This window comes from Dermacentor albipictus, chromosome 1, assembly GCF_038994185.2.
Source record: "Dermacentor albipictus isolate Rhodes 1998 colony chromosome 1, USDA_Dalb.pri_finalv2, whole genome shotgun sequence".
Taxonomy (NCBI): Eukaryota; Metazoa; Arthropoda; class Arachnida; order Ixodida; family Ixodidae; genus Dermacentor; species Dermacentor albipictus.
In genome coordinates this window covers 367,971,079-367,992,197 of record NC_091821.1, presented here as the reverse complement: position 1 = coordinate 367,992,197, position 21,119 = coordinate 367,971,079, and the positions used below count along the sequence as shown (strand labels likewise).

At 45.6% G+C, this 21,119-nt stretch overlaps 1 protein-coding gene across 2 annotated transcripts in view; it reads right to left on the bottom strand.

Annotated features, from left to right (window-relative positions):
- The window catches only part of LOC135904095 (uncharacterized), a 37,953-nt gene extending 17,272 nt beyond the window's left edge, over positions 1–20,681 (bottom strand). For both annotated transcript variants that reach the window (XM_065434698.2, XM_065434696.2), the window contains exons 1-7: positions 20,505–20,681; positions 15,745–15,786; positions 14,814–14,975; positions 12,281–12,481; positions 6,432–6,643; positions 4,830–5,157; positions 1–274 (exon numbers count right to left, since the gene is read on the bottom strand). The exon at positions 1–274 is cut by the window's left edge and continues 65 nt beyond it. In XM_065434698.2, the coding sequence (XP_065290770.2) occupies positions 1–274; positions 4,830–5,157; positions 6,432–6,643; positions 12,281–12,481; positions 14,814–14,975; positions 15,745–15,786; positions 20,505–20,624 (1,339 nt within the window). In that variant the 5' untranslated portion in view covers positions 20,625–20,681. The remainder of the gene's footprint in view (positions 275–4,829; positions 5,158–6,431; positions 6,644–12,280; positions 12,482–14,813; positions 14,976–15,744; positions 15,787–20,504) is intronic.
- Positions 20,682–21,119: the final 438 nt, after the last annotated feature.

Genomic DNA, 21,119 nt, shown 5'->3' with positions numbered 1-21,119 from the left:
CGTCTGCCGCTGCTCTCTGGTCGTCGCTGCACCTGACGACATTGCGCAATGATGGGGGCGCCGTGTGCGTGTGCGTCTTGATGATGACGTAGTCGACTGCGCTGACCCTTTTGTCGAGGCTGTAGCGACTGAGCCGCGACTTCACTGGCGGGACGGTGACAATGAGGCGCACACCAGCGTCGTTAAGCTTGGTTAGCAGGCGAAAGAAAAGGTTCTCGGTAGAGACGAGATGGCTGCATTGGTCTCCGGGATAGTTCCAGTCCACATTTATTCCCTGCGGGAAATAATAGGGGTAATGAATCAACAAAACAATACATCAATCAATGAATCGATCAACTGTCGATTTCACGAGCCTAGGACGAATGCCCAGGTCTGAATAGTGCCGTATGGGTACATACGGCACTATTCAAGTTAAAGACAACTAACAAGTTAAAGACAACTACAAGAGGACATAAGAAAACGAGCGAAATGACGCAGGGACAAACAGGCAGAGAACATTTTGGCAAAATAAAAAGAAAAAAACAAACAAGTTCAAATGAGAACACAAATATTAATTATGAACTATTCAACAAAATGCAAGGTAAATGTACATTAGAAAAAAGAAGACAGGAAAACTAGGGCAAATAGAAACTAATGTATAAACAACGACTAAAAAATATTGAGATCAACAAAATAAATATTGTGCAATCGTTGTATTTTATGAACAGTCGTGTGTTCGCTGTGATAAGCAGGAATGTGAAATGGTCTATCTCACACGTAACCCGAAGCACGGTGCAACTCCAAAGTTGTTCGTAGTAACTGAGGACACCAAGAAGCAGAAAAATCACTACTTACTGCTTAATACTTTACCTCTACTACTAGTACAAGTACTAGTAGTAGCAATACTAGTAGTAGCAGTAGCGGCAGCAGCACTAGTAGAAGTAGCAGTAATAGTTGTAGTAGTAGCATTAGTAGCAGTAGTAGTAGTAGTAGTTAGAAGCAGTATTAGTAGTATTAGCAGTAACAGCAGTAGTAGGAGGAGGTGGAGGAGTTAGTAAATAAAGAACGATGGTAACATTAGTAACCATACCGACACACTCAAAGAATAGAGGATGCAAGAGCAATTACAGAAACTGATGAACACACCATCACCGCGCACGCGTAAAACATTTAAATGTACAAGTCCACAAGGGCAACTAAGACCACATTGTTCACGAGGAAAAAAAAGAAAGTACCGATGGCACTAAATGTGATGGCAACCGAAGACCACCCATATAGGATAAAAAATTATATGCACGCACTAGTTATTACAGACGATTTGTCGCCAAGCAATGCTCGTTAATATTATTGCGTGACAATAAAATAGGCAGAAACTACAAATGCCCCAAACACTGGTCAAGCTGAAAGCCAACCCACGTAAACTCGCCGGCGCGTCGTCGCCTTCATCCAGTGACAGCCCTTCTTTTTCGAGTTTCACGTATAGCTTTCGTGCTGCTTCCTCCATCTTGCTGAATCTCGCGGAATTAGTTTTTCCATAAAAGTTATCGCACGACGCAAGACGCGCCTGGTTGTACCGAAACCTTCTGGACTCCTGTCGCCGATTCTAGCTGCAGTCGTACATGCTGTCGCCGAAGCTTGTGTGATCAGTCTCACGCGGGACTCGAATAATGTTGTCACCACATTCTGGAACGCACCCGACAGCCAGCGATGGTGCCGAAATCTCCGCCGAATCACGCAAGAATAGCCGACGCGCGTGACCCGCAGATCAGATTTGTACGTCCGACAAGTGTGGCTCCCTCTTTCGTCGAGCTTGAGCGTTACTCGCTTTTTTCTGAACGCAAGTTCCCCCAATAAAGAGCTAGTCTTCGGAGTCAGGCCTATCGCAGTGTCTCGTTCTTCACTGTCACGAGAACGCGATGCCCCATCACGTCATCATCATCAGCCTGGTCACGCCCACTGCAGGGCAAAGGCCTCTCCCATATTTCTCCAACAACCCTGGTCATGTACTAATTGTGGCCATGCCGTCCCTGCAAACTTCTTAATCTCATCCGCCCACCTAACTTTCTGCCGCCCCCTGCTACGCTTCCCTTCCCTTGGAATCCAGTCCGTAACCCTTAATGACCATCGGTTATCTTCCCTCCTCATTACATGTCCTGCCCATGCCCATTTCTTTTTCTTGATTTCAACTAAGATGTCATTAACTCGCGTTTGTTCCCTCACCCAATCTGCTCTTTTCTTATCCCTTAACGTTACACCTATCATTCTTCTTTCCATAGCTCGTTGCGTCGTCCTCAATTTGAGTAGAACCCTTTTCGTAAGCCTCCAGGTTTCTGCCCCGTAGGTGAGTACTGGTAAGACACAGCTATTATACACTTTTCTCTTGAGGGATAATGGCAACCTGCTGCTCCGGACAGGCCGCCATTGGAATATGAACCTGGCAACGTTTAACGCTAGAACGTTATCTAGTGAGGCGAGTCTAGCAGTGCTATTGGAGGAATTAGAGGGCAGTAAATGGGATATCATAGGGCTCAGTGAAGTTAGGAGGCCAAAAGAAGCATATACAGTGCTAAAAAGCGGGCACGTCCTGTGCTACCGGGGCTTAGCGGAGAGAAGAGAACTAGGCGTCGGATTCCTGATTAATAAGAATATAGCTGGTAACATACAGGAATTCTATAGCATTAACGAGAGGGTGGCAGCTCTTTTTGTGGGGAACCTAATAAGAGGTACAAAATGAAAATTGTGCAGGCCTACGCCCCTACATCCAGTCATGATGACCAGGAAGTCGAAAGCTTCTATGAAGACGTGGAATCGGCGATGGGTAGAGTGAAAACTAAATACACTATACTAATGGGCGACTTTAATGCCAAGGTAGGCAAGAAGCAGGCTGGAGACAAGGCCGTGGGGGAATATGGCATAGGCACTAGGAATATCAGGGGAGAGTTATTAGTAGAGTTTGCGGAACAGAATAATATGAGGATAATGAATACCTTCTTCCGCAAGCGGGATAGCCGAAAGTGGACGTGGAGGAGCCCGAACGGCGAGACTAGAAATGAAATAGACTTCATACTCTGCGCTAACCCTGGCATCATACAAGATGTAGACGTGCTCGGCAAGGTGCGCTGCAGTGACCACAGGATGGTAAGAACTCGAATTAGCCTAGACCTGAGAAGGGAACGGAAGAAACTGGTACATAAGAAGCCGATCAATGAGTTAGCGGTAAGAGGGAAAATAGAGGAATTCCAGATCAAGCTACAGAACAGGTATTCGGCTTTAACTCAAGAAGAGGACCGTAGTGTTGAAGCAATGAACGACAATCTTGTGGGCATCATTAAGGAGTGTGCAATGGGAGTCGGTGGCAACTCCGTTAGGCAGGATTCCAGTAAACTATCCCAAGAGACGAAAGATCTGATCAAGAAACGCCAATGTATGAAAGCCTCTAACCCTACAGCTAGAATAGAACTGGCAGAACTTTCGAAGTTAATCAACAAGCGTAAGACAGCTGACATAAGGAAGTATAATATGGATAGAATTGAACATGCTCTCAGGAACGGACGAAGCCTAAAAACAGTGAAGAAGAAACTGGGAATTGGCAAGAATCAGATGTATGCGTTAAGAGACAAAGCCGGCAATATCATTACTAATATGGATGAGATAGTTCAAGTGGCTGAGGAGTTGTATAGAGATTTATACAATACCAGTGGCACCCACGACAATTATGGAAGAGAAAATAGTCTAGACGAATTCGAAATCCCACAGGTAACGCCGGAAGAAGTAAAGAAAGCATTGGGAGATATGCAAAGGGGGAAGGCAGCTGGGGAGGATCAGGTAACAGCAGATTTGTTGAAGGATGGTGGGCAGATTGTTCTAGAGAAACTGGCCACCCTGTATACGCAATGCCTCATAACGTCGAGCGTACCGGAATCTTGGAAAAACGCTAACATAATCCTAATCCATAAGAAAGGGGACGCCAAAGACTTGAAAAATTATAGACCGATAAGCTTGCTGTCTGTTGCCTACAAAGTATTTACTAAGGTAATCGCAAATAGAATCAGGAACACCTTAGACTTCTGTCAACCAAAGGACCAGGCAGGATTCCGTAAAGGCTACTCAACAATAGACCATATTCACACTATCAATCAGGTTATAGAGAAATGTGCGGAATATAACCAACCCTTATATATAGCTTTCATTAATTACGAGAAAGCATTTGATTCTGTCGAAACCTCAGCAGTCATGCAGGCATTACGGAATCAGGGTGTAGACGAGCCGTATGTAAAAATACTGAAAGATATCTATAGCGGCTCCACAGCCACCGTAGTCCTCCATAAAGAAAGCAACAAAATCCCAATAAAGAAAGGCGTCAGGCAGGGAGATACGATCTCTCCAATGCTATTCACAGCGTGTTTACAGGAGGTATTCAGAGACCTGGATTGGGAAGAAATGGGGTTAAAAGTTAATGGAGAATACCTTAGTAACTTGCGATTCGCTGACGATATTGCCTTGCTTAGTAACTCAGGGGACCAACTGCAATGCATGCTCACTGACCCCATCACGTAACATCCATCAATGATGTGTCGATAAGCGCGATAGCAGCAAAAAAAGCAGGGCCACAGCTCGCACACTGCACGCTTCCAGCCGCTCGCGTAGGCTGCGCAGTCAGCGCGGAGACCCGGCACAAGAATTGCGGTGGCCTCGTTCAAAAGCGCAGCAGTCGTCAAAACAATAACCAGAGTACAGCTACCAGCCCACTCTCTTACATGTCAATAATTATTCTTTTGTTGTTCTTTACTTTTTATTTTTCGTACGATTTCGTTTAAACGCCCGGAATACGATGTCAGTGAAAAGCTTACCTCCCATTCTACGCCGGGGCGAACCTGATGAGCCGCAAATGTCGCGAAGGTTTGCAGAAGGAAATCGTTTGCGGCGACCAACGAAAAGTTGGCGCTGTCCTCGCGCTCTCCCCCGACGGTGAAGTACACGGTAATGTTATTCGTGCGGTGCTTGAGTCGGCCGCTGTTCTTCAAGGTCCACAGTGTGCGCGCGTAGATTCCGACGCTCAGGGACTTGTACGAGATCTTGCCGGAGGTCCCGTGCACCGCGTAGCTGTACACGACGATCGAAGAGCAGTAGTCTAGCGGCAGATAGTGGCGCAGGTACACCTCCTCGAAGCGTTGATATCTGCGAGTGCCCGAGCGGCCATCAGGCATTCTGCGCACCTCCACGAGCAGCACTCGTGATAGCGTGACCCCTTATTTATTTATTTATTTATTTATTTATTTATTTATTTATTTATTTATTTATTTATTTATTTATTTATTTAAGAAATTGTGCTATTAGGGATTACACATTACAGACGCTAGAGGTAAATAACAAAAAGCAGAATCCAAAGTAAGATGGTATGCATTAGCAATGATATACAATGGCATAATAGGACAATAAATGTTATAGCAGTACTACCTATAAAAAGTAATCAGGTACTTGCGATAAACTGCACAAAAAGCATAATACAGTCATACCTCCCAAATATATTAGTTTTAAATAAATTAGAAACGGATGTATCAGCTGCGGGTGTGGCTGACTGTGGGAGGTGATTCCACGCTATAGTACAGTTGTTTTCGGGCAGAAAGCTCGTAAACACGTAGCCGTATTCGGCGTCAACGTGAACTCCTGTCCGATCTTGTGAAACGCCAGCCGGATTCTTTCGCAACGGCATAGACCGCGGAACGCACGCTGTGTAGCTGGAGGAATACGTGACGGCGACTCGAACAGTAAAATTCGGCGATTATAGTGTGCAGTTTAAAAGGCATAGATGGGTTAGTCGGTGGGCCATGACATCTCACACGTACACGCACACACAGAAAGGACATGCACACAAGGAACGCAACGTTGTGCACAAGAAATATACGAAAAAAAAAAAACAAGAGCAATTCATGAAGCAATCGAAATTGATAAATGGAAAGACAGGTGTACCAGTTGCTCCGCGGTGTTACCGTCTGACAATGCCCGCCGCTATCTTGCACTTCGATTATTCCTAGACGGGAAATCCAAGAGAAAAATGTCATCTTTTTTTTGTGTATGTTTTACTCTGTCCCTCGTTGACGCCTCACTGCGGTCAGATCACGTGCGCTTCTCGAAGGACACTACAAAGAGGCGGGTCTTTGACCAACAATGCAGTAGTTGCAGTATTTGTGTATGTCCTTTCTGTGTGTTCGTGCACGTGTCAGATGTAAGTGCGCTGCTTCAATATCAATGCACAGTGGTATGAACAGTGCGCGGGCAGGTGGACGGGAGACAATGACGCCACAGTATAATACCGCGAAATGCCACAATTGCAATTCAGTCCACCTTGTTTAGTTTTTGGCCGATTGAAATGACAGGCATGTGAAGGCATGCCCGCCCGCGTGGTGAATGAGCCAGTGCTGTACCATATAGCGCCACCAATGAATGCTCACTTAGCGTTCAAGACGCAGATTACTGGCCGCAACTGTATATCGTTCGGGCTCGTAGCGTAAGGCGGCATCGCTGGCAGCGGGTAATGGGGTCGTGGAGGGCCTAACTCTGGCCCAATCTTCCTGGTGCAGAACTGTTCCTTGGTCTCGCCCGGCGGCAGGAGGAAGTTCTCTTCAGGGTCATAGGTTTCCCTCGGTAAGCCCGGCGTTGTCATCTTTGCGGAAAGATAAAACAGCGACAATGTCGAAAAATCTTTGCAAGAGTCCTAGTGCAAACAACCTTCCCAAGCGTTCTCCTTTAGACTGACAAACATATTTTTTAAAGCACAATCCTAATCCTTGCAGATAATATTTGCACCACAAACCAAAATACCATAACTGAATAATCAACAAAGCCTTATTACGTTTATAACTAATTACTTTAAAAGTATAGAGTGAGTGAATAAACTTTATTACAATATGGAAATTTGGAAACTTGGAAGTGCCTCCTTATCACGCTGCGCACACGGACAAAGCAGATGAGCTTATGCTGACGGTAGAAATTGTTGTTGCTTAGCCAAATCATGCTGGTCGGTGGAATTTAGTGCGTCTTGCGCATCCAGCATAAACGAAGCCTAAATTTTGATGGCAAGGGAGGTGTAGCATCATTCGTAAACCCGCAGCTTAACATAGCTGCGTAGCTCCTACGTTTCAGCGCTGGGCATGTTGTTAACCTCGATTCAATAGGGTTAGCAGCGGTAGCGCATTCTGTTTGACCAATCTTGCACAAAAAAATGTTCAGCGACTTATTTTTCTAAGTCTCTCTGGAAAGGTTTTCTTTTATTGAACGCACCTGCTCAATCGGTAAGCGGTACGGTAAGGTATTGTAAGCGGTACGGCGTGCGACCTCTACAACAAAGTGACCTCTATAATGAAGTATTTCGGTGGTCCCGAACACTTTGTTACAAATGCGTTTGACCGCGCTATAACGTGAAATTTTTTTCATGTGAACCGTGAAAACATTCTGCTCAATATTGGAAAACCATTCGAAAATTATTTTGAACTCTATTCTATTCGCCCATAGCACTCGACTCGTATTCGTATTCTATTCTGTTTCCGAAATTGACGCACCGCTACAAAGGGATGCAGGTCCAAAATGCCCGCGTTGCAAGTGTTGGCACACTGCGTGCGCGAATCCACGGTGATTTGGAAAGCGCGCACCATGTTTGTTTTTTTTTCTTCTTTTTTTTCCCACACACACTCAAGTATCCAGAATTCATGATAACAGGGGGTCAGAAAGATGCGCTGGAAAATGGAGCCAATTTATATGCCAGTAAATGCGAGACAAAGGCAGCTGACTTCAGCGATCCCTCCACCTCTGAGCTCATTACAGCGACAACAGCACTTTCCTCGCAGAACGCCATCTTAATTTTGCTTGCCTCGGGTCTGCTTTTTTTCCTCAAATAAGTACATTATCCCACTACGGCGGACACGGTGTAAATTTATTTTGCACTTCACTTGAAGCGAATGATTAATAACTTGTTAGCTTACAGGCAAGAACGCCCTCAAGAAAAAACAGAGGCCACAAAGCCGTGTTTACGTTAGCACGAAAAAAAAACAGTAGGTAACACACATATCTCATGTTGTTAGGACTTCAAAAATATTTTTCTCGTTAGGCGTGACGCCGCCAGTAGTAAGCAATTATGCAGAAAGGTATTCAGCTACTGGAATTGCAGGCTTAGAATGGACCAGCTTGGCCACTCCAGGAGTGGTAATGGTCCAATTCTCACCATTCACAGCAGTTGTAAGGAGAGGAATTACGGGGATTTGCACTCACCTTAATGGTATTGGAATGAGATGGCGGGATCCACTCTGCAACTCTCGCACTGACGCGATATATATGACTATTCGTCTCGTTGCGGTAAATAAAGTTCATGGACATCTAAACCTTAGAAAAAATTGTAACAAGCTTCAAACCACCACGACTAATTTAATACAATAGCTTTTCTAGAGCCAGTTTTGGTTTCGTTACGAATGAGGATAGTATTTTATGACGATACCACTAAGTATGGGGTCACGTGGGAGCATGACATTGCGACGTTGTGGCACTCACTCCGGTAAGCTATGTCGCCTCGTATGCTGCTGTTCATTGAGAGGGCCAGTCTAACTGCATAGGGGACGACCGAGCGCGCCGAAGCGAATGTAAACAAAGTCCCAATGTCCTGCTCTCACGTGACGACATACTACGTTATGATGTCTCAGCATGGTAGAAATGCTAATATAATTAAATATTTAGGGTTCTAAGGGCCCTCACAGTATCATTTTCTGGGGTTTAGAGGTGCCAGAGCTTGAGCTACAGCAGAAGCAATGAAGACAAGAAAATATTGTCTCAGTACGCCTTTAATCGTTCCACGTGTGTGTTCGGCAAGGCAGCCAGCTTACTATTGATCAGTCCTCCTTAGAAACAAAGTATTTTTTAATATGAGCTTAAATCTTCAATTGCCGAAAATTAGCGAACTTTTCAAGAATTGCGTTAAAGGTTAAGTGTTCAATAGAGAAGTCGTAGAGGCCTATTGATAAATATTCAAAGTATTCATTTCCTTGAAGGTATTCTCCTTCTTCCAGGCTGCAAAGAAAGTGCAAGAGATGTGAAAAAGAACCGCGTGGGCTACGTACTTGCACGGAGCCACGTTAGCGAGCTCAAACGTGATAGCAACTAATCCCCGATGCTGCACACAGACAGACGGCATGAGTTGGCTTCAAGCAAAAGTGACAGTCGATGGCCACACCCGTCGTGCTCGATGCATTGCCATCCGTCACCAAAACCTCCTCGACCTTACGCCGTCTGTCACCAGCAAGAACATTGACAGAGGTTCAACAGTTGCCGTGCATTATTTATCACTTTTTATCGGTCTCCATTTGCTTCATTCTTTCAACAGACATCACGACCATTGTGTTCAATCCATCTCCGTTTCTTAAGGCCTGTACATGCCTTCGGTCGGCGTGCATTCGTTAGTAGCATGTTTGAGGGCACGAATATTGGTGCGCGTAAGCGTCGTGCTTTTTTTCTTTTCAAGTCCTGCTCACTTGCTTGCAGCCGGGAAAAATTAACACCACACCAGCTCTTACCACGGAAAGAAATTATTAGTATATTTGTCAAGAGGCCTCTGCAGCTTCTCCATTAAATATTTGGCGTCTAAATAATATTTTATGGTTGATTACAAATTATTGTTTATTAATGACCTGAGCCCTTATTCAAAATAAATGCTAAGAGTTGCTCAAAAGGACACCGGACAATATTAATTTGTTTGCATTCTCGTAAAGCACAGGTAGCTCTTTTTTTAAGGCTTGGCGCTGGTTAACTAAATCACCCTGTATATTTGGTCATTTGCAGATAGCTCACTTTTACGCCACAGAACGTACGTGCCAACGAAAGTGATGCGCATGCGGCCAAGTTCCCTGGCGTATTGTTAGATTTATGACAAGCATGGAGCGAGGAGCCCAAAAACTCGCCCCGACGATTTCCGACGTTTTTTGCAATGCGTGGGACGTAGAAGGCACCCACCACGGTCTCTCAGCGCCCCAGCACCCATGACGTTGTGCTGCTGTACCCTAACTCGCAAGTTCGACTTTTGGCCAAGGCAGTCGCGTTTGCGGTGGAAGACAATGAGCGATATAAAGCCTACTGAAGCTTCAGCGAACGTTAAAGAGGATCACTTAACCACTCCGAGCGTGAAGCTTTATTTGTTGCGCTTTGAAAAAGACTCTGCGTGAATTCTCGAAAGAACCTGTGTTTTCAAAATCGAGTTTGACTGTACCATTGCTTGAATTTAATCGACAGTTTAATTCCAAAACACACAGAAAAACCGCTTGACTGTAGTAAACCGAAAAAAAGTATTCACTGTAGACTTAGTTACAGGGGATATCTGACATGTGCACATTCTGCGCTCACATTATCGCCTACGGACCAAGCAATGCAAAGCATCTTCCTGCTGATCATCATGCCAACGCAAATGAAACTTGCAGAAACGGACATGTATGTTTTCCCGGAGTGTCATCATGGCCGATGGCGCTACTGAATAACAAAGGTCGTAATTAATGCCACTACGTGCACTCGCGTCAGCACGCCCTAGCCACGCTTAAGCAATTTAACTACATTCAATACATATATATATGACACATTGACCGAAATCTGAGGTGTTGGGACTCATTGCATTGTCAGCGGTTACAGCTCAATCGCAGGAATATGAAATGTGAGCACGTTTACATCTGCAACGCTCTGCGAAAAAGTTCCCACCCTTTTCGGACTCGTCCACAAACAATGACCCTCATCTATATTGCATGCATTTCCTGTAACACACTGCATTCTCTATACTTTCCTATGTCAAGACTGCTATGGGGCGCTCACACGAGCAATGGCGATCGTCACCTGAAAGTACTGGGCGCGCAGCGTGAAAGAAAAGGAAGGCCCTCAAGATGAATGATGAACATTGTTTCGCGACAAGATAAGCCCCGAAGGTTGTAAGCAATTCTTAGAGTGAAGTGACTACTGCCGTGTCAAAAACCAACGACGAGCTGAAACACCGCGCACAAGCGCGACGTCTTCGCCGTGCGTGAAAGGCAGTTAGCGCGCCGTCTAAAATACAACATGCCGACTTTGACACTGTCACACTCTGTGTGTTTACGAGCGCAACGCGTTCCAATAGCGAAAAACGCACCTCGCGTTCACGCACCGATTATTAAACAAAGGCAAGCCCAGTAGGACGGAAGGACTACGTGATCCCCCAACTGCCTAAAGAGAGTCCTGGTAAGACCGACCAATTTAACACTACAGAAGCGTACCGCTCTGGAATAGCTGAATATCTTCTCTTCCCTGCAAAGAGAACGAAAGAATCGACATTTGCCGCCTTCACTGTCTCTCTATCTTTCTGAATGATTCATCCCATTGTAGTGCGTCACTGCGCAAACGGGGACGTGTGGTGCCGCGGCCATTTTTCTTTCTGCGCGAGTACACAGTATGCCCCCGCCAATGTTATGGCGACAAAGAGAAGGAAAGGAAGCACTGCTTTGTGCTCCCGATCAGTGGCGGCGGCGGAGCATGCCCGATATTGCTACCCTCGCGCGAAACATATCTCGTCGCTACTCTGTTGTTCGTTGGTATGCATAGAGTGAAGGGGAGGTTTTGCCACCAAACCCGGTACTCCTGAGCAGGTGCTCGCGCCCGCTCACGACTCCAGTGAGAATTAGACAACGATCTACATATTGAAGGACATGATTCGGCGTTCCCCTTAAACGTCAACTATACTTGGTACGCACTTCCGACGCACTTTCGGAGCATTATTGGCGTGTTTATATTGCGCCGGGCGACATCGTAATCGGGGCAACAAAATCTAGGAGCAAACCACTGCCGCTTCGTAACGCAAAAGGATATATGCGAAATTCGACACGTGCGCTTGCACGCACATCCTGTATGACCCACACACGATGGCGGACGTCGCCCTGTAGAAGTACCTAGTAAAAGCTGCATAGTAAGGTGCAGCAGCGCACAAGCTGGTGCCGTTGATTGTTACCACCACCTGTCACCTTTATTCTGCATCCACGCCGCTTGCGAATATGCTTGCTTGCAACCGAATATTGGGGGAAGGCATACTTCCAGTGTTTCGCGCATCTTCCATTTAGCCCCGACTCACAACGCAGACGGACGTGTCGCGCGGCTGCAGCAACGAACGCGACGACGCCGCGCACCAAGCGCGTCCGAAACGCATTCCGTGGAGTCGGCGCCCTGCGGTTCCCACCAGAGCCCGCGGCGTAGACGTTCTTGCGGGGTGTGCTCTCGCGCTGAGCCGTGAGCTGCGCGCGCCCGTGCGCCTCACCTGCGTGGCGGGCCACGGGCTGGAAGTGAGGTTAACCTTGCTGAACACTCTGGTGACGTCCACGTTGGGTGGCCGGTGGCCCATGCGTGTGTACGGCAGTAGAAACACGAGCAGCGGGATGAGCAGCGTGATGAACGCTACCGAGAGCAGTATCCACAGCACCTGCCACCAGGGACGGCCGCGTTGGTGATGCCCGTGGCTCTGTTTCGTAAACGTGAACCCGATGCGAGCGGCTTGACTCAGAAGCCGGGCGAGCAAATTACAAAATGCAAACTGCTGCTTTACATACGTAAATAGAACGTGCCTACACGCCTCCACACGATACTTCATCACGTTATGTCGTTCGTCCCCAGCGGACACCGACACCACGAACACGTACATATTATGGAAAGTCTTTTCTCGCTGATCTGATGCCCATACTAATTTATTTATTTAGAAATGCTGTCAACCATCAGTTGAGGGTCATAACAGGGAGGGATGTTACATTTACGTTCACACAAGACAGCCAGATACAAAAGAAATATGCACATACACTATAGTGTCCTACGGATACAATACAAGACACGATATACAGACTGCAAGACATGTATTCAAATGTTCAACCAGCTGCTGCACGCACACAAACAGAAGAAAAGGAAAAAGATAAAGAAAGAAAAAAGAAAAAACACTTTACAATTAATCGTGTAGTTACGCGCGTTCGCTTTGGCTTTCCATTACATGAATGTTTTCCTAAATACGGACATTCCAGAATTGCAGAATTGCGTTAATGGTTGCGTATTGTATATTTAATGTATAACATTGACACGTGTTGAACTGATATGCAAAAGCTGTGTCATGACTGCCATCCTTCTAATGTTTCGTTATTCAGTTCCGTGTAGTGTGGGCATCATTTGAAATTAACTACTGATGTCACGATTATTTTACTTTGTACATTTACTGATTGTACCCCTATTTCTGCATTCTGTACCGTGCCTAGATTTCCTCATATTGACTGTGACAGAGTTTTGCCAAGAAGATCCTTATGCTTTAGATATAAAGTAGTTTCGTACGGTGCTGCGACACTCGACTGCGATAGGTAGCCGGTCGAGATCGCATCGGGTATACGATGGAAGGTAGTCACCATATGACAAGCTTCTGCCATGCGTGCCTCTGCTACGAATTCAACCAGTATTTACATTACACAATAACCAACCAAAATTCACTAACACCGCCGTGAACTGAGCACATCTCGCGAAAGCGCTGAAGAGTAGAGGCCTTCTTCAACAGAGAAAAACTTGCATTTTCATTTTAGCATCACAGGTGGTGCTTATTGTGACGACCGCATAGGAACGGCTGTGCATGTAAAATTTCCCTTATTTTCTGATTCCCGCATATGCGCTCTCAATGCACTGCCTTACCAAACGTTACATTTCCCGCAGTAACTGTGTCTGTGTTATATTTTGTTCTTTAGTAAAGGCTACTCGCAATACTTCTCCGGCTTTTTGAGAGTCGCAATGCGCTCGGTTTTCCATGTTCAGTAATCGTCCGCGGAGATCCTTATCTCCCAGAAAATTTTTTACACATCGAGGTTGCTCCCAACATGCAGTTTCTTACAATTATTACTGGGAACTGGGGTGCTAGTGTCTGCGGCAGCTGCAAGCAGGGCGGCTCGGCCACCACAGTTTGATGGTAACTACATTGATTTGCCTAAACTTCACCCTTCTGGATTTCAATGGTTTTGCGACCTTGCAAACTGATTATTGTCAAGGAAGTACTCCGTTATCGTTAATAATATAAACAATATTAAAATTACCCGACGGCAGGATTGGAACACAAGACGTGCAGCACAAAAGCCTGACGTCAAAACTATTAGCCCACGTGAGCATGGACAAGCGGAACCAGTGCAACTAGCAGCGATTAGGCGCGTTCGCAAAAGTCTTATTGCACAAAAGTCTTATTCGAGGCGTAAATCATGTCGCACGGTACGATTTCCCGAGCGACAAAGTTTTCAATTTTAAGTAAACGCCCAAGGGAAACGCTCGACTCGTTTAGTCTGCTAAGGCATTCTTCTACAACTATATTTTTGGGAATATTGTGGTAAAGGGAGGATTACTAATATAGAAACGGAATGCCAAACTTCTTCTTTTTCTCAATTTCGCGTCGTAACCCTAACACTGTTACGCTACAGCGCGACGTCATGAATTTCAAAGCACCTTTTTTTTCATGTTTTGGCCATTCTGACGCCATAAGTGAACTAGAAACTTCCAAAACTTTCCCTTTGGCCCGCTTGGAATACAATGTCAATCATCTTTATTGACAAAAAAATTATCTAAGCCTAAGCAAACGCCATGAAAACTCATAGCGTTACGGCGAGCAGGTCCGGGAACTTCGAAGCAGGTCGCTATGCCGTCTTTCGTTTATCATATTTTTCTCGCTAGCAAAGATATAGGATTTTTCGCTAATTCAGAAGCGTAGCTTCCTAAAAGAGCTCAAGTTAATGTTTTTCTCTAGTGTCCCTAGTAAAGCAGACGGCAGCTATCCATATACCACCTACCTCGTCGCTGTCGAAGCTATATCCCACTCGCGAACCCTGTGGCGACACTATTTCCACTGGCGACTGTGTCTGCATGAGATGAGGCGACATCATGGGGCTTCCTCCTAGGCTTGGCACAGACAGATCAGACTGTTCCTCGGGCGACAGCAACGGGCTTTTGATCTGCATGCGTGGTGGTCTCACAATGAGCAAGGTACACTTGAAACAAAGGACACAACGAGAACCAATGTTTTAAAGAAGACAATGCCCGTCTGGTGCTACTGACTACAACTTCTTCGGCGGCCCGTGCTGTTGCCGAGCAAACGCGGTGCATGCGTAAATGGTCGTCCGCGGAATATTACGGGCACTGTGAGGCGTATTGTCGAATTATTTCTCGTTGGCATTGTGAGTCAATCAGAGAGACCGTATGGCAGCTTCTAGACCAATCAGAAGTGATAAGATGGCAATTAAGACAAAATGTAAAATGTTGAAAATGTCCTGAGCAGAGCCTAGTATATAGAACACCATACACTCTAGTGCGCCTGCCGACGAAAGCGCACAGCTCATTCTGGCCTGACTGCGTCGATTTCCGGCGTCCAGGTAGAACGCGTTCTCGTTCAATGCTGCCTGCGTCCAAACGTGTCCAGTGGCGCTGCTCGCACTGGTTGCGTTGGCGTGCAGGTGTGTCGACGCCGCACGAGCATCACATCGAATCAAATTGTAACTGAGCGACAAAGATTTTCAGCATAGAATATAACCAACGACATCACTTCTGCCTGTGACCAGTTTCATGTTATATATTATTTTACTCTTACTTCATTTCTAGGGGTTGCTGGGTCATCATGGTGGTTATGAAAACATTCAGCCAGGCGCGAGTCTGTACCCAAAAGTACACTTGCCGTTCGCGTTCAAGTGCTAATGCCATTTTAATAAAATCTGCACCGACGCGTACCTTTATGTTGGTCTTCGCATGTGTGCGCGATGAAGCGCCTCGCTGGAAGCAAGAGAAAAGGAAAAATTAACAACGCAGACCAACTCTCGTAGACCACAGTATCGCACTTTTCATACCACAGTGACGTTACGTAAGTGTACTCCAAGTTCTTCTCATAGCTGCAAAATTGACATTTGGCACAACATTAATTACGAATTCTGTAATGTTTTATCAGGTATTATTACTAATGAAATATCGCTGAATGAATTCCTGAAGACAATATTGCCAGGAGCGCGGGGCTCACGGTGTTCGTAAATAAACACGGCAAACGTGATCAATTATTATTTATTACGATGTTATTTAACACTTAATTAATAAGTATCGACGTCAAAAACAGCCAAATTGCTAGTAAACAAGTAATAAATGGAGGCAAGGAGACAGCGAGCAAGTTTGTAAGGGGTGATAGGTTGCGCCAGGATATATGTCATACAACAAGTATGCGCTTGTTCAAAGGTTACGTTTCATCACAAGTGAGGCATTAGACTCCAACAGGACACGTTGCGGAACTCATATATTTCCATTGTGTTCCATCAGTCTGCTAAGTTTAGTAAATATGGCAACCGAAATATATCATAATAACCACTTGTTGGAGCTACCTACACTCTCACGCTCTTTTGTATAAACCTACACTCGCACGCTCTCTCTCTCTCTCTAAACTCAATACGTATACACACACGCTGCAGGAATGTATGTATCCCTGTAATGTGTGTATACTACATGTATAACCTAACCTGCAGCTATCGCTGTATACCTCGTTACACACTAACTATATACCTATCGCTACATTTAGCGACGGTTACATCTGCTCATTCTCAGTTTCATCAGTTTCATCAGTTTTACATCAGTTTAATACCACCACCGTTAAGAGCTTCGCGAATATTCAGAATTTAAATACGAATCGAATGCGTATGTTCCGAATTGAAGTATCCAATTCGAAAATACTGTATTTCATTTCTTTACATATTTGGTAATGTGCAAATAAACAACATCATTCCTGGGTCTACCTGAAATAGAACAAAAAATACCTGCGTCTGGCCCACCCGCAGCTTCAAGTATGCGGTTGATACAATCGGAAATGATTGCTGCATTTTAATTTTATTTCGCGCACAAGGAGTCATTTCCAAACAGCACAGCGCCTGTGAAATAAACAAACAACTTCTTGTTCGGTCTTTCCTCCCAGTTTTTCCTTTCCTGCTTACAGAAGACCGAAATTATCGTCATTCAGTTCAACATTTCTTCGTATCCTTCTATACTACAGTTACCTGTAGGGCAAATTTACACTAAGGAACGTCTGCCAGTTCTTGGGTAGTACATGCGTATCCCCTGCCGGGAAGAGACAGGCGTGCTTGCAATGAAAGAAGTCAGACCATGTAATCGCAGGCAAGGCATGAGCTTGCGAGGCGACGCTCTTTTCATGGCAGACCAAAAGCAGACCAAAACACGAATGCATGCGGTCATCGTCTCCTATGCGTGGGTGGTTGTACATATATGCAACCGAAACATGTCATAATTGTAAAGGTACCTGTTCCACGAGGCAGTATGCCAAGCTGGCGGCTATATATATATATATATATATATATATATATATATATATATATATATATATATATATATATATATATATATATATATATATATATATATATATATATATATAGTTATTTATTTATTGGCGCTTCACCTATTGAAGGCTATGAACCAACTAACTAGCCCCAGACCATGTTTTACCACGACATAGCTGTGAGGCGTGCCGTGGTGCCGCATTCATTTTGACCCCCTGGTTATCTTTATCGTGCACCCAATGCATGATACAGGGGCGATTTTTTTTTTTTCGGCATCACGCCCCTATCGAAATACATCTGCCATGACCATGACTTCATGTCGTGCCCTCGAGCTTAGCAGCGCAATGTCAAAGCCACTACACCACAACCGTGCGAGTAGTCATTTTAACAAGCAGAGCGCGCGAGTACAGTTTGCTTACCTTATGACACAGAAAAATGCATACAAACGAAAACAACCGATGGACCCATTTTCATTATTCCCAACAATGTGAATCCAAGAAAATATGAGTTCAAGTAACGCATACGGGTAATTATTCGTCACCTTAATTAACGTCTAGAAGTAGTAAGGTAAAGGAAAACGTAACTAGATGAAAAACACAGCTTCCCGCCGGTGAGCGCCGAACCCACATCATCTACACTACGCGTGCGGTGCTCTACCACTGAGAATCGCCAGAATAATCGCAGAGAATCGCAAGCGTAAATGGTCGCAATTTCTGCACCTAGTTAATCACTTCTATTTGTGCAAGACGCTTTTGAAGATGGCATTCGAATGTACAAGTATTCAATTTGTAGTGTACAAAGTTTCATTCGGACACATATTATTTGTCTCCAACAATGGTTTACTACTTGCACCGTCACTTCGATGCTATACGAGGTCGCTAGATAAGGATCTATGCATCTATGACCACTTTAGTAATCATTCCTGCTCGTGCAGACTACGTCAGACGTTTATAAGAGCACCTCCAATTTCCACGCACTGTGGTGTGTGCCGGCTAAAGCTAGCCAATGCCTTAAACGAATAAAAAATGTTTTTAAAACATGGTGCAAGATACGAATTTAAGCCCTACGGTATTCGGCCGTCAGAGCGTTGACGACCCAACGCCGTGGGTCTAATAATTGCATCGTGCACATTTCTGTAACATGTTGTTTTAGTTAAACAGCTTGGCTAACATTGACTAGGACACACGCTAGACTATACGATCCGCTCACCATCACAATTACTCGATATGTGGCAATCTTTGGAATGTACAGGCGCTGCGGTGAAGATGACAGATATGGTGCGAAACTCCCATGCACTGCTAACGTAGCAAAGTTGACCACAACCCTGACCGAAGCGCAAAGCACACGCATCATGCAGAGAAGGTGCTACATAGTGCTGAGTCAATAAAGAACGAGGTGAAGCAAGTTTCCAGCGATAATATTCTCAGTTGATCCCTTTCAGGGATACAGTAGCAATCGCAATCTAATTATAAGGCATGCGGGGTTTGACCACCTATGGTTAATTAACGTACATCCAATTCACGGTACACGAGCGTTCTTGCATTCCAGCCATTTAACGCGGCCACCATAGTCGGGGTCGAACCTGCAACTTCACTACGTCTCACGATGGGGCAGTGCCCTAGTGAATGTCAGCAAAATCCTTGTCGAACCATTGAGCATACAAATATTCTTGTATACAATATATATGCACACAATGCGGGATCGAAAGCGCAGCAATGGATCAATTATGCTTGCAATGTGCTCCTTTTGAAATTGACCAGAACATGTAGTAAGAGCAATGGCATGTCCTCTAAGCGACACACACAGCACGACTGTACGAGAGTGCAAACCCAATTTTGCGGACGTATTTCGCGCGTTTTCTTCCTTCTTGACAAGGAGGCGTATTTTTTTTTTATGTTTGCTTCACTCCTTCGCGCTATTCAGCAGTTGCGAGGACAAGAGGAGGATTATGGCAGCGCATGGGCTCGTCAAAGGCATGCTCAATTTGATCAATCGTGATGCCTGCCTGGTGTTCCCAAGCATCACTGTTACAAGGGGCAAAGTTGGTTTCCTGTCTTCCTGTCTTCAACCAGTGCTGCCATTAGGCCTTGCTGGTGTGTCATAATAGGCACGTAAACCGCTGGAGCAGACGAGGACAGTAGACACGTGTCGTGTCCTCCTCTATTGTCCCCGTCTGCTCAAGCACTTTACATCGTTTCACATATAACGTGCTCCACAAAAAAAAAATGGCTGTGGCTTAGCTAAGGTTAAGCCCAGGATGCGAAGCATACTAGCCTTAATTTTAGTTGTTGAACCACTGTTTAGCCTGGTAAACTGCTGTTGCTTGGCTATATTTGGTTCGGCTAGACGAAGAAGCAACTCATGCGTTACTCTGATTCGTCTTCAAGAGTGGAACACGATAGCGTTCCCGTCGACCCGCCAAGGGTAAGACAATGGGCTACGGCGCAGCGACTACCCGCCCCGCATTGGACGCGGTGAGCGTCGAGCAACGCAGCGTTCGGCGCGGCAACGAAATGTGCGCCTGAGCAAGCGACGCACGCCTGAGCCTTAGAAACAGCTCGTTTCTAAGGCAACACCGCATTCACTAGAGGCGCTTTTGTACCGCTTTGAAGCATCGTACTCGTGGCTCAGTGGTAGCGTCTCCGTCTCACACTCCGGAGACCCTGGTTCGATTCCCACCCAGCCCATCTTGCAAGAGTTGAGCCAAAGCCACCTAGAAACAAGCGCAGCGGCTTATATACAGGCGCGACGCCACGAGCGACGGCGCGAGTTGGAGCCCCGTTTCTCCTCTTTCGTGGTGTCACGTGGTATGGCATGGGGTCAAAGGTCATTGAAGGCGACACCGCCGCGCCTGAGGAGCTGGGTTGAGCTCTCGTAATATGCTTCGCATAAAAGAAAACGAGCCAGAATGCACCGCCAGAAACGAAGTCAAACAGACAAAGCAGGCACTGCAAATCAGTATGCTCCGTCAAGTATGCACGCCTTGGTCTCCCGCTTAGTTCCAAGAGCCAACGCTCACTGGGCAGCCGTTCAAGTTGAGAGTAATAAACGCCACTGGAAAAATTTCCTGGTGACTGCAGTAACAGTGCCAGCGTCACCATGAAGCGCCGCCAAGAAGCGCCGCCAAGAAGCGCCGCCAAACGCTGCGAGAGAGCTCACCCAGTGGTTGGAAACGTAGTACCCTCGCGGAGTCCTGCTAGGCGGTGCGCTCGGGCTTTCCGGGGACGTGGGTGACCCAGATACGACATCTTGAGCTGGATATAGCACTGGAACGGCCATGGCGTCGCAGTTTTTGTTCTCCTTGCTACCTATGGCTCATACCCACTATATACGGCGCGCGTTTCTGCGGCGAGTGCCTGAGATTGTTAGAAAGAGAGAGAGGGTTGTTTATTATTGAGAGACATATGTGATTTGAGATAAAGCAATTTTCGCTGAGGAAGCTTCACAGTTGTTGCAGGCATCCAATATTGCACTATAATTTGCAATAGGATCTTTAGTCAACAATGTTGGTATTTGACTATTTATGGCCAAAAGGGTCACGATATTGTGGAAGTGAAGTCGTCCAGCACTAAATCATAACCTTCTTTATAGAAGCTGTCGCTATCCCCATTAAATATAAAGACAGACTCAAAGTGAGCCGTGAAAGCAATTGCTGTTCCATTTAACACTTCTCACACGGTGTTTTTCAAACTTCCTATTAACTGGAACAGCCATGAACTTTCTTTGCACACTTTGCGTACTCATTCGTCGAAACTGGTTCACGGCGCAGAGTCT